Source organism: Portunus trituberculatus, chromosome 2 (assembly GCF_017591435.1).
Source record: "Portunus trituberculatus isolate SZX2019 chromosome 2, ASM1759143v1, whole genome shotgun sequence".
In the NCBI taxonomy this organism is placed as follows: Eukaryota; Metazoa; Arthropoda; class Malacostraca; order Decapoda; family Portunidae; genus Portunus; species Portunus trituberculatus.
This window is the reverse complement of record NC_059256.1, coordinates 11,695,192-11,707,691: the sequence shown is the minus strand read 5'-3', so window position 1 is coordinate 11,707,691 and position 12,500 is coordinate 11,695,192. Positions and strand designations below refer to the sequence as shown.

Genomic DNA, 12,500 nt, shown 5'->3' with positions numbered 1-12,500 from the left:
TGCTGCTTTGTGCCGCGCCGCCCCCGCCCCCCGCCCCACCCATCCTGGACCACGTGCTGCCCACCGCCGCTTATCCTCCCGTGCTGGCCGTGCGTGCCCTGCTGGGGGGTCGGCGCCCCGTCTTGCTGCTGCAGGCCGTCACCAGTGGCGCGGCGGCGGTGGTGACAGGGATGGCGCTGGTGGTGGCGGGGGGCAGACCGGCCGGGCGGGGCGCACACCGCGGCCTGCTTGGGGCGGCGCGCTGGGCGCTGTGGGGCCAGGCGGTGGTGGTGGCGGGCGGCGCGGTGGTGTGGGTGGTGGTGGGTAGCTGGAGTGGCCTGCTGTCCATGGACGAGGCCACGCAGCGGTGGCAGGCCCTGGAGGCGGGCCACGCCAGGGACGCCGCGCTCCACGCCGCCCTGGAGGACGTGCAGTTCTTCCTGGGCTGCTGCGGCCTCGGGTGGAGCGGCGACCCCGCGGCGTGGCTGCTGAACCACAGTGCCGTGCCGCCCTCCTGCTGCCGCCCCGAAGCCGCCCTGCCCTGCCTGCACCACAACCTGCGGGCCCTGCAGGCGGTTCGCGGCGCGGCATGGAGGCGAGGGCTGCGCCGCGTGCTACACCTCAGGTCGTGCCCCGCGGAGGCCTTGCGCTGGCTGCGTGACCGCGCCATGCACTTGGTGGTGGTGGTGGTGATGGCGGCGGCTCAGCACATCCTGGTGGCGGGCACGGCGCTCTCAGCGTTGCAGAACGCCGTGCGCAACAGAGACCCCCTGGCGCCCGCCCCTGCCTCCGCCCTGCCCAACGCCTTCCACCATCCCCTGCCCCTGGCGCAGTGCTGACCCTGCCGCCTGTGTCGCGCCACCCTGCCCTCCCCTGTCTGCCTGCCTAACTGGCTGGCTGGCTGCTGTCGTTGGCCTGGGCGTGGGGTGGGCGTGGCGGCGCGGCACACCTTCCTTCTCTACATGTTTACTGTCACGTTACCGAAACAAGCGACACTTGGTCCACATTTAATGTTTCAAGCAATGCTGACACTGGCAGTACACTCACCTGTATACCTACTACAGATGTAGCGGATAGCCGCATCCGCATCCGCTTATTTTTTTCACATCTGCATTCGCATCCGCGTCCTTAGTTGTGATAAACTGAACATCCGCCTCCGCGTCCGCATCCGCATTTGTGGTAAAATATATATTCGCATCCACATCCGCATCCGCACTCTACGGAGGATGTGTGGATGCGGATGTGTATGCATTGCGCCACCTATAGATTATAGAGTAATATATAGACACGCAGTGACAGACTCGCAGAGCACTGCCTGGTGCTCACAGACTTACAGTTCAGACAGAGCTTAGAAATGTAGAGTAAATTTATTGATGTGTGTCTAATAAATGAACTTTCTAGTAAAACTAAAGCAAATAATATCACGTATTCATTTCCTTTCAAACTTACACAACGTAATGTGTCCAGAATCTAGGGGAAGGACAGGAGGAGGGAGAGAATTTGACATAGTGACTATGAAGTACAAATACATAGTGAATAAATAGCAAACTGTGAATGGTGGAATGGTAGAAACTTTGTAACGACAGATGACTGTGTGTGTGTGTGTGTGTGTGTGTGTGAGGGGTGAAGAGGGACATGGAGAGGAGGCTTATCACCCTTGCTTGTCACCTTCACCCCAACTCCTGATGCAGGTGGAGAGAGAGAGAGAGAGAGAGAGAGAGAGAGAGTGTGTGTGTGTGTGGTGTGGGTGAGTAGTGTCGTGCATTGCAGTTTTAGACCTTATTCCCACTTCCCATGATGCAATTCAGTGTTTGTTGCTTCAGTACATTAATAGCGAATGTTTCCATCATTCTACAAATAATAATATTGACAATCTGAAGCGGCAGCGCTGAGCTCTTCTTATCGCATGAGTTCCCTGTGGTCGCTGCTTCCCCTGATGGAGAGTGCTGTCGATGAAAGGTTTTCACGGAGGAAGAAGGGGAATATTACCTATTGGTTCATTATTACTAGTAGTACTATTATAGAGGGATTTTCGATGTATTTACTACTAGAATTTAATGCAATGAAGTATTATGATAAAGTAATTTTCTTTTCACAATTGCTAAGCATCTCGAAAATTTATAATACGCCAGAAAGACACGAGGCACGTCTCTCACTCCATGCTTGCCTCACACTGCATATACACACAAATATATTTATACACATACGTAACATACATACATACATTGATATTCACTTACAGAAATTGTAAAGTAAATAAACTTGAATGTAATTTAGGCGTGCATCCCTCCAAGCTTGACCACCACAACAGTGTGTGTGTGTGTGTGTGTGTCAGGCACGTGTGGCCGCTGCACCGCCGCACCGCCTTGTGGCACTGTTGGAGTGTGTCAGTTGTGTGGCTGTCACCTGCACCTTATATTTTGTCAGGAAGTCTGAGTGTTGACCTTCCTTGAGATTGGTGAGCATTTCCGGCACCACCGTAGTGTAGACATCCAGTCACTTGCCTCTGTGGCGCGGTTTGTGATGCCAGCAGCCGCTTTTCCGTTATTGTCCGCACACACACTCACACTCTGTTTGCTGTGAGAGAGAGAGAGAGAGAGAGAGAACACACACAATAGTTGGTAGTGTTGCAGTGTTTCCATGGCAAACCATTACCTTGTGAGGGACAAACCGTATGTTTAGGAAGGAGAGGGCTCAGTGTAAACAAAATACTGATTTGCAAAGGAACAAAGTGCAAATAGATTGAAAACCTGCCACAAGTAAAGGCACTCTGCTTATAGAGACGTCCCTCAATCAACCCTTTGGCCCTTCAGGGGAAATTTATACACTGGCACCAACACCTCACTTCCCCAGCAAACTCATTTTTCGTAGTGGATTTGGCCCGTTTGGAATCAGTCTGCACTTGGTTTCCCTAAAAAAAAAAATCAGTTTTTTTTTTTTTTTCTTCCCTCCCTCCTTCCTTCATGAATTGCTGCCACCGCCGCTCATCACCGCTACACCACCCTGTTTGACTTAGCATTCAACCCTGACTAGTGTAACCTAACCATAACTAGAGTCTAACCTATCCTAACGTAACCTAATCTAAAATAACCTATTTAACTTAGTATTCAACCCTAACTAGAGTCTAACCCAACCTGCCCTGACCTGCCCTGAGCTGGGCAAGGCGACACGCACCGCTGAGACATCTTCCTCAGAACAAATGAACTTTATCCAACACATTTAAACGGATCACACCAAAACAAACAGGCCTAACCTGACTGGCAACGCTGAGAAATTAATATAAAGTCATTGCGTTATTTGTGTTGGTAAGATCCAGCGATGGAGGCGACGCCCTGCCTGGCCACCGTTCAGACACCTTCCATAGACTGATTCAGAGTGGCTTCTCTCTACAGACTGCTCTGATTGGCTACACTTGCCCAGCCAGTCTTTCCCATTATGGAGCGAGGTCAGAGCTCATAGACCGATCTTCGGGTAGGACTGAGACCACAACACACTCCACACACCGGGAAAGCGAGACCACAACCCCTCCAGTTATATCCCGTATCTATTTGCTGCTGGCTGAACAGGGGCCACACATTAAGAGGCTTGCCCATTTGCCTCGGCGCTTTTCGGGATTCGAACCAGGACCCTCTCGACCACCACCACTATGCAGTGTGTGTGTGTGTGTGTGTGTGTGTGTGTGTGTGTGTGTGTGTGTGTATGTGTAATTCACCTTGGTCGTCTGCTGGTCACCCAGCCAGTCTTTCCCATTATGGAGCAAGCTCAGAGTTCATAGACCGATCTTCGGGTAGGACTGAGACCACATCAACACACAACACACACCGGGAAAGCAAGGCCACAACCCCTCCAGTTACACCCCGTACCTACTCACTGCTAGGTGAACAGTAAACAGTAAACAGGGGCTACATGTCAAAGGAGACACACCCAAATATCTCCACCCAAATATCTCCACCCAAATATCTCCACCCAAATATCTCCACCCAAATATCTCCACCCGGCCGAGGAATCGAACCCCGGTCCTCTGGCTTGTGAAGCCAGCGCTCTAACCACTGAGCTACCGGGCCGTGTGTGTGTGTGTGTGTGTGTGTGTGTTGTGTTTTGTAGTTGTGGGTTTGTTTTCCTTGTTTAGAGATCCTGTTGTGTTTTTGTTGTTTCCTTTTCTCCTTTTTTTCTTTGATTTCTTTTTTTTCCTTCTTTTTCTTGTATCTCATTTTCACTTTTTCTATTTCCTCTTTTCTTCTTCTTCTTCTTCTTCTTCTTCTTCTTCTTCTTCTTCTTCTTCTTCTTCTTCTTCTTCTTCTTCTTCTTCTTCTTCTTTATTCTTCCTCTTCTTCTCTACTATTTTCTGTCTACTACTACTACTACTACTACTACTACTACTACTACTACTACTACTACTACTACTACTACTACTACTACTACTACTACTCCTCTCCCGCAGGTGAAGACAATGGCAGCAACAGAGGTGATGATGGCGGTGGAGGATGAAGAGAGAGAGGAGAAGGAGAGGGAGAGGGAGAGGGTAGTGTGGTGGGCCTCCCTTCAATGGCTTCAGTGGAGGAGGTGGAGGTGAGTGTCCAGTCAGAGGAGCCTTACCTAACCTAATATTGCTTGATTTAATACCCAGCCTAACCTAACCTAACCTAACCTAACCTAACCTGTCTTAATATTGCCTTACTCTAACACCAAACCTAACTTAACCTAACCTAACTGAGCCTAACCTAACCTAACCTAACCTTATTTAACTTAACTTAACCTAAACTAATCAAATCTTGTCTGACCTAACCTGACCTAGCCTAACATTGTCTCCCCTAACCTGATCCAGTGGTGGCTGGCGGTGACGGACACTTTGGGGGTGAGGCGGTGTCCGTTGGTGCAAATTGTGCGGTGGTGAGTGTTTGTCCGTCAGACCCTTCAACACTGTCCCTCTTTCCTTGTTCCAGTAATTTGTTCTCTTAATAACACGAAGGAAATATTTTGTACATTTAAATGAAGATAGATGGAATTAAACACACAGGGACTGCCACGTACAGGCCGGGCAGCCTCTTGCAGCTTCCCTCTTGTCTTGTGTTCTTAGGTAAACCACCTTATTCAACACTCACTGCTCAGCCAAAGAGTTCACCCCTTCAGTAGCATGACGTGTTTCCATACTCCTTGTGGTGACTAGTTGGTGATTTTCCACAGCTTCAGAAACTCATGTGGGGGTTGAAATAGTGAAGACTGTGGCCATTAATCTCCTGCCCTCCATACACCCTTGCTAATGTCAATAAAATGGTCTAATGGTACACAAAACTCAAGGTAAAAATGTGTCCCAGTACTGAAGGGGTTAAAATAGTGTGGCCATTAATCTTGTGACCTCCATAGACCCTTGCTAATGTCAATAAAATGGTCTAATGGTACACAAAACTCAAGGTAAAAATGTGTCCTAGTACTGAAGGGGTTAAAATAGTGAAGACTGGCCATTAATCTTGTGACCTCCATACACCCTTGCTAATGTCAATAAAATGGTCTAATGGTGCACAAAACACGCGGTAAAAATGCATGCCAGTACTGAAGGGGTTAATTATTACCTCAGAAGTATTGTTATAAAACTTTGTGTTAGTAGGAATAGATGAATAAGAGATGTGACTTCCCCTCCTCACTTCCCTCACTTCCTTAGCCTCTGTGTGTGTGTTTGTGTGTGTCCCTCTGTCTCAATATAAACGTGTGCAGTGATTGGTTGGCCTTGTGACTTGTTCCACATGAGCGCTGAGCCAAAAGTCAAGGTGTGTTCTGTGCGCCAAAGTGTTCCCCATCCTGGACAGGCCAGTGCAATCCTGACCAAATACATTAATGAAGTTGTTTACCCCATTGTGAGTGTCGTTTATGTAAATCTGAAACATAATGGGGCTAACACTGACCCTTGTGGCACTCCGCTGGTTACTTTACCCCAAGATGAGTGTGTCTCTCTGATCACAGTTCTCAGCTCCCTGTCTTTCAAATCATCCCTATCCAATCTAACAGAGTTCCTCGCAGTCCTCCTATGCTCTCTAACTTCCAAAGTAGTCTGCCATGAGGGACTTTGTCAAAAGCCTTTTTAATGTCCAGGCATACTGTGTCCACCGTCCGTCTGTGCTCTCCAGTCCTTCTGTAACTCTCCAGTAGAAGCTTGATGAATCTGACACACTTGACCGTCCTGTCCTGAACCCAAACTGTCTGTTTGTTATCACTTGTTCCTCTTCCAGATGTTCAACCCATTTTTCCTTCATAATTATTTCACACAACTCCCATAATGCTTGGAAGTGCTTGTGTGTGAGAGAGAGAGACAGAGACAGAGACATATTTACTACTACTACTACCACCACTTGCACCACAGGTCCGCCACGTGAAGGCCCTGATGGAGTGTGGTGGTGAGGTGACCCTGGACGTGGCGCGCTCCATCCTGGCCGCACATTTCCGCACCCTCAGAGCCACAAGGAGTGCTGGTGAGTTGGGTTTGGATAGATTGGGTGTCCTTGTTTCATCTCCTGTTTGAGTCACAAGTATGTGTAAGTATTTTGTAAGTAGAGGAGTGGTTTTGTCCTTCCTTGGTGGATCAAACTCCTGGTCACCACACCACACCAAATGCAGAGGTAGGGAACGTTGGCTGCCCAGTGTTTACAGGCAGGGAAGGAAGGAAGGAAGGAAGGAAGGAAGCAAGGAAGGAAGCAAGGAAGTTAGGAAGCAAGGAAGGAAGGAAGGAAGGAAGAATGGTAAGGAAACAGAGAAGGAAGGAGAAATGTTTAGGTTAGGATTTCTCTCTCTCTCTCTCTCTCTCTCTCTCTCTCTCTCTCTCTCTCTCTCTCTCTCTCTCTCTCTCTCTCTCTCTCTCTCTCTTGGGGTCTGTTTTTTCTCTGTCTTTTTGTTGTTCTTTTGTTTTTCTGTTGTGTTGGTTTGGGTAAGTTTTCTAAGTTTTACCGGGGTAGTGTTTGGTGGTGGTGGTGGTGGTGGTAGTGGAAATCGTATTGTTTTTTGTAGTTTTATACAAGACACCCTCACTCCAGACAGACCTATAGATGCAACACTCCAGACAGACCTATAGATGCAACACTCCAGACAGACCTATAGATGCAACACTCCAGACAGACCTATAGATAGATTATTTTCTGCAACACACAAGACACTAGGGAACATGAGGGCAGCTTTCAGTGACATGGAGGAAAGTGTGATGAAAAAGATCTTAACCACTATGATAAGACCCACACTAGAATATGCACCAGTGGTGTGGTGTGGTCGCCATACAGGCACAAAGACATCAAGAAACTAGAAAGGTTACAAAGGGCTGCTACAAAGATGGGCCTTGAAATAAAAGACCTTGCCTATGAAGGAAGACTGAAGGAGATGGAGCTGCCAACTTTGAAGGATAGACAGGAAAGAGGAGACCTAGTTAGTTATTAAACCATATGGAGAAGATAGACAGACAAGACCTGGTAACACTGGCGGAGCACGGAGCAGGGACACACAAACAAGAGGACACTCCAAGAAAATGATGAAAAGTCAGTGTCAGGAATATCAAGAAGTTCAGTTTTCCACACAGGACAGTTGACAGCTGGAATGGATTAAGTGAAGACATTGTAACACCACAAAGTGTCCACAAATTGAAGGACAAGTTACACAAATGGAGATATGGAGACAGGTCACTAGGAGCCCCACTTGAACACTAGGTAAACACACACACACACACACACACACACACAGACCAATGACAGCCTCTTTTCCAGGTGTGCGTCGCCTGGCTGGGGGCTACATCCAGTGTCCCACCTGCAGCACTCCCTGGATGGCCGATCTCTTCCGCCCTCGCATCGCCGGCTGTCCCAGGAAGGCGAGAAATGAGCGCAGACTGAGGCGGGTTCTCCAGCGGTCAAGGAGACAGCCTGGCAAGCTGACAAAGGGAGATAAACGTCTTCTGTGGCGATTTGAAGGCCGTTTGAACATGATGGAGGTGTTGTGTCATGTGTGTGGGAATAAGAAGGAGGAGCTTTTTGCTGTGCCAGACACAGAAAAGGTGGAGGAGGTGGTGGAGGTGGAGAAAAGGAGGAAGAAGAAGAAGAAGAAGAGGTGTAAGGAAGTTAATGCCGGTTTGTTGATTTCCTCGCGTCCTGTGGCCGGAAATACTGAGGAAAGTTGCAAGTCGGTCTTCACAATGTCGGAAATTGACACTTGTACCCCAGAAGTGCCGGAAACTACCCTAGAAAAGCGCAAAATTGCCCTAGACGGAGCCAAAAGTGCCCTAGACACACGGAAAAAATCCCTAAAGAGACAGAAAGTTCCCTTAGGAGTCTTTAAACCCAGAAAAAATGTTAGCAGGGTGGAAATTAAGAGTGTACCCTGCCAGCCCCCCCCTGCCCCAACCCCTACTGCTAAATCAAGAGAGAGGGAGAGGAAAGTGGCCAACCTGAAGAGAATTATGGGTAAAGAGATTGCCAAGAGTGATTTGCTGACAGGAGGAGGAAAAACTCAAAATTCACTAACCACTTTCTTGAGTTCTTTGCTTTGAGTGTGTGTGTGTGTGTGTGTGTGTGTGTGTGTGTGTGTGTGTGTGTGTGTGTTGTATTCATGGAAAATACACATGTTTTTAATCATATTTTTGTTTTTTGTTTTTCTTTCCCCTTTGTGGTCAAAATTTGTGACCTAACCTAACCTAACCTTGCATAATTGGTGTTAGTGTGGTGAAGTAGTAGTTGTAGTAGTAGTAGTAGTAGTAGTAGTAGTAGTAGTAGTAGTAGTAAAACAAACAACAGTTGTGAAGAAAGAAGAGGAGGAGGAGAAGAAGAAGAAGAAGAAGAAGAAGAAGAAGAAGAAGAAGAAGAAGAAGATGGATATAGAGAAAGAAGAAGAAGAAAAGAAGAGAAAAAGATAAGAAAAATAATAATAATAATAATAATAGTAATAATAAATGAAATATATAAATGAATAGATGAAAAAATAGAGAAAATAATAATAATAATAAATAATAATAATAATAATTCTTTTTCAGACTCTTCATGTGTGTGTGTGTGTGTGTGTGTGTGTGTGTGTGTACGTACATGGACATACTCACACACAGACGTCCCTGCACAGAAAATGCACATGTGTAAGTACCCATGTGTGTTTTATTTATTTGTTTGTTTGTTTGTTTTCTTGTTCTCTCTATTTAATCCATTTATTTGGGGAGGAGGAGGAGGAGGAAGAAGAAGAAGGAGGAGGAGGAGGAGGAGGAGGAGGAGGAGGAGGAGGAGGAGGAGGAGGAGGAGGAGGAGGAGGAGGAAGAATTGTTCATAACTCATAATGTTTTCACTAATTCAGAACATTTCCTCTCCTAACTCACAACCTTCCTAACTAACATTATTTTGACTCATAATATTTGTTCTCAAACTTGTAATATTTTTCACTAATTCCAAATGTTTTTCTCTCTCAAATGGTTCTCTAAAGTCAGCAATTATTATTATTATTATTATTTTATTCTTGTCTAATTCATATTGTCTGTAACTGTAAATAATTTCTCTCTAAATATTTTCTCTGTCTCATTTCAAAGTACACTCCTTTTCAAAATACATCTTTTCAAAATACACCTTTTCAAAATACACCTTTTCAAAATACACCTTTTCAAAATACACCTTTTCAAAATACACCTTTTCAAAATACACCTTTTCTCTACTTCAAACTAATTTCTTGAAACTCGATATATTTTCCTCACTCAGTATTTTCCAGTCAATATTTTCCTCACTCAATATTTTCCTCACTCAGTATTTTCCAGTCAATATTTTCCTTACTCAATATTTTCCTCACTCAATATTTTCCTCACTCAATATTTCCCTCACTCAATATTTCCCTCACTCAATACTTTCCTCACTCGATATTTTCCTCACTCGATATTTTCCTCACTCAATCTCTCACTCAATATTTTCCCAGTACAGTCACTACTATGACTAAAGAGGAGGTAATTAATTGCATTTAGAACTGTATCTTGAGTCATCATTTGAGAAGACCCAATGTGACACTCGAAGGAGGCTGGGACACCACCTCACACTGATCAGACACTCACAGAATGGCTACAAAATTCTCAAAAATCAGCACTGTGAAAGATTGGCTAGGCATTTCACCAGATATTTCACCAGTAGAGAATTTACGTGGTATAAGGAAGGCTAGATTACAAGGCCATGACACCTGCACACTCTCCAAGCTGGAAAATAAGCTTCACAATTATTGGACAGAATTTCAAGCCATAGACACTTCAATATCTGAGGTGATAGTGTGCCGAAAGGTCTCAGGAAAGTAGGCAATGCAATACAGTACAGGAGAGCCTTGCAATTTGACGTGGTTTGGAATCAGCGTTTATTTCAATCATGAAGCAATTTTTTTCTCATAAGATACTTCTAAAGGGAGAGAGAGAATACTTGATACTAACTCTGTGCTCTGTCTAACTCTATGCTCTGTCTGACTCTATGCTCTGTCTAACTCTATGCTCTGTCTAATTCTCTATGCTCTGTCTAACTCTATGCTCTGTCTGACTCTATGCTCTGTCTAACTCTATGCTCTATCTAACTCTATGCTCTAACTCTATATGCTCTGTCTAACTCTATGCTCTGTCTAACTCTCTATGCTCTGTCTAACTCTCTGTGCTCTGTCTAACTCTGCTCTGTCTGACTCTGTGCTCTGTCTCACTCTCTATGCTCTGTCTAATTCTCTATGCTCTGTCTAACTCTCTGTGCTCTGTCTAACTCTCTGTGCTCTGTCTAACTCTGCTCTGTCTGACTCTGTGCTCTGTCTCACTCTCTATGCTCTGCCTGACTCTGTATGCTCTGTTTCACACTCTATGCTCTGTTCTGTGCTCTGTCTAACTCTCTGTGCTCTGTCTAACTCTGTGCTCTGTCTAACTCTCTATGCTCTATCTAACTCTCTATGCTCTGTCTAACTCTATATGCTCTGTCTAACTCTATGCTCTGTCTGATTCTCTATGCTCTGTCTAACTCTATGCTCTGTAACTCTATGCTCTGTCTGACTCTGTGCTCTGTCTAATTCTCTATGCTCTGTCTGACTCTATGCTCTGTCTAACTCTATGCTCTGTCTGACTCTCTATCTCTGTGCTCTGTCTAACTCTATGCTCTGTCTGAGTCTATGCTCTGTCTAACTCTATGCTCTGTCTAACTCTATGCTCAGTCTGACTCTCTATGCTCTGTCTGACTCTGTATGCTCTCTCTAATTCTCTATGCTCTGTCTGACTCTCTGCTCTGTCTAACTCTATGCTCTGTTTAACTCTCTATGCTCTGTCTAACTCTATATGCTCTGTCTAACTCTATGCTCTGTCTAACTCTATGCTCTGTCTGACTCTATGCTCTGTCTAACTCTATGCTCTGTCTAATTCTCTATGCTCTGTCTAACTCTATGCTCTGTCTGACTCTATGCTCTGTCTAACTCTATGCTCTATCTAACTCTATGCTCTAACTCTATATGCTCTGTCTAACTCTATGCTCTGTCTGACTCTATGCTCTGTCTGACTCTCTATCTCTGTGCTCTGTCTAACTCTATGCTCTGTCTGAGTCTATGCTCTGTCTAACTCTATGCTCTGTCTAACTCTATGCTCAGTCTGACTCTCTATGCTCTGTCTGACTCTGTATGCTCTCTCTAATTCTCTATGCTCTGTCTGACTCTCTGCTCTGTCTAACTCTATGCTCTGTTTAACTCTCTATGCTCTGTCTAACTCTATGCTCTGTCTAACTCTATGCTCTGTCTGACTCTATGCTCTGTCTAACTCTATGCTCTGTCTAATTCTCTATGCTCTGTCTAACTCTATGCTCTGTCTGACTCTATGCTCTGTCTAACTCTCTATGCTCTGTCTAACTCTATGCTCTGTCTAATTCTCTATGCTCTATCTAACTCTATGCTCTAACTCTATATGCTCTGTCTAACTCTGTATCCTGTTTTGTGTTTGTTTTCCTATTAATCATGTTTCTATTTTTTTCCATTATTCATTCCTTCATTCTTTCCTTTTTCTTTTCCTTCTTCCTCTCTTTCTTTCTTTCTTCCTCTCTCTCTTTCTTTTTCTTTCTTTTACCATGTGTTGTTGCTCCCTCCTTGTGATAGTCTCAGAAGAACTGTCTTGCCAACGAGAGAGAGAGAGAGAGAGAGAGAGAGAGAGAGAGAGAGAGAGAGAGAGAATCATGGAAAAACAGAGAGATAGAGAAAGAGAGAGAGACACAATCATGGAAAAACAGAGAGAGAGAGAGAGAAAGAGAGAGAACACACACACAATCATGGAAAAACAGAGAGACAGAGAGAGAGAGAGAGACTTTCAGAGAGACAAATAGAGAAGAAGTAGTAGCAGAGAGAGAGCTTTCTTTTTCTTTACAAATAGTAGTAGTAGTAGTAGTAGTAGTAGTAGTAGTAGTAGTAGTAGTAATAATCAAAAGAAGTCACAAGAAGAAGAAGAAGAAGAAGAAGGAGGAGGAGGAGGAGGAGGAGAAATAACAATAATTTAGATATTTGTAATTATATTTCAGACAGGTAATCATTGTAACATATTA

The 12,500-nt window shown here is 45.2% G+C and overlaps 1 protein-coding gene and 1 long non-coding RNA gene across 2 annotated transcripts in view; one reads left to right on the top strand and one right to left on the bottom strand.

The window, feature by feature from the left end:
* Positions 1 to 2,259: 2,259 nt before the first annotated feature.
* Positions 2,260 to 8,553, top strand: LOC123505691. Its single transcript, XM_045257339.1, has 4 exons — positions 2,260 to 2,437; positions 4,421 to 4,548; positions 6,335 to 6,443; positions 7,719 to 8,553. The coding sequence occupies exons 2-4, from the start codon at positions 4,525 to 4,527 to the stop codon at positions 8,492 to 8,494; spliced, it is 909 nt and encodes a 302-aa protein (XP_045113274.1). The 5' UTR covers positions 2,260 to 2,437; positions 4,421 to 4,524; the 3' UTR covers positions 8,495 to 8,553.
* Positions 8,554 to 12,450: 3,897 nt separating this feature from the next.
* LOC123505734 overlaps positions 12,451 to 12,500 on the bottom strand; it is a 1,339-nt gene continuing 1,289 nt past the window's right edge. Inside the window, exon 2 of the long non-coding RNA XR_006675246.1 lies at positions 12,451 to 12,500. This exon is cut by the window's right edge and continues 1,019 nt beyond it. This is a non-coding gene — a long non-coding RNA (uncharacterized LOC123505734).

Excerpts from the sequence above, each read along its gene's own strand:
- LOC123505691 (XM_045257339.1), top strand. The coding sequence starts at position 4,525 with ATGGCTTCAGTGGAGGAGGTGGAG. Across the intron at positions 4,549-6,334 it reads CTTCAGTGGAGGAGGTGGAG|GTCCGCCACGTGAAGGCCCT; the intron begins GTGAGTGTCCAG and ends CTTGCACCACAG. Across the intron at positions 6,444-7,718 it reads CAGAGCCACAAGGAGTGCTG|GTGTGCGTCGCCTGGCTGGG; the intron begins GTGAGTTGGGTT and ends CCTCTTTTCCAG.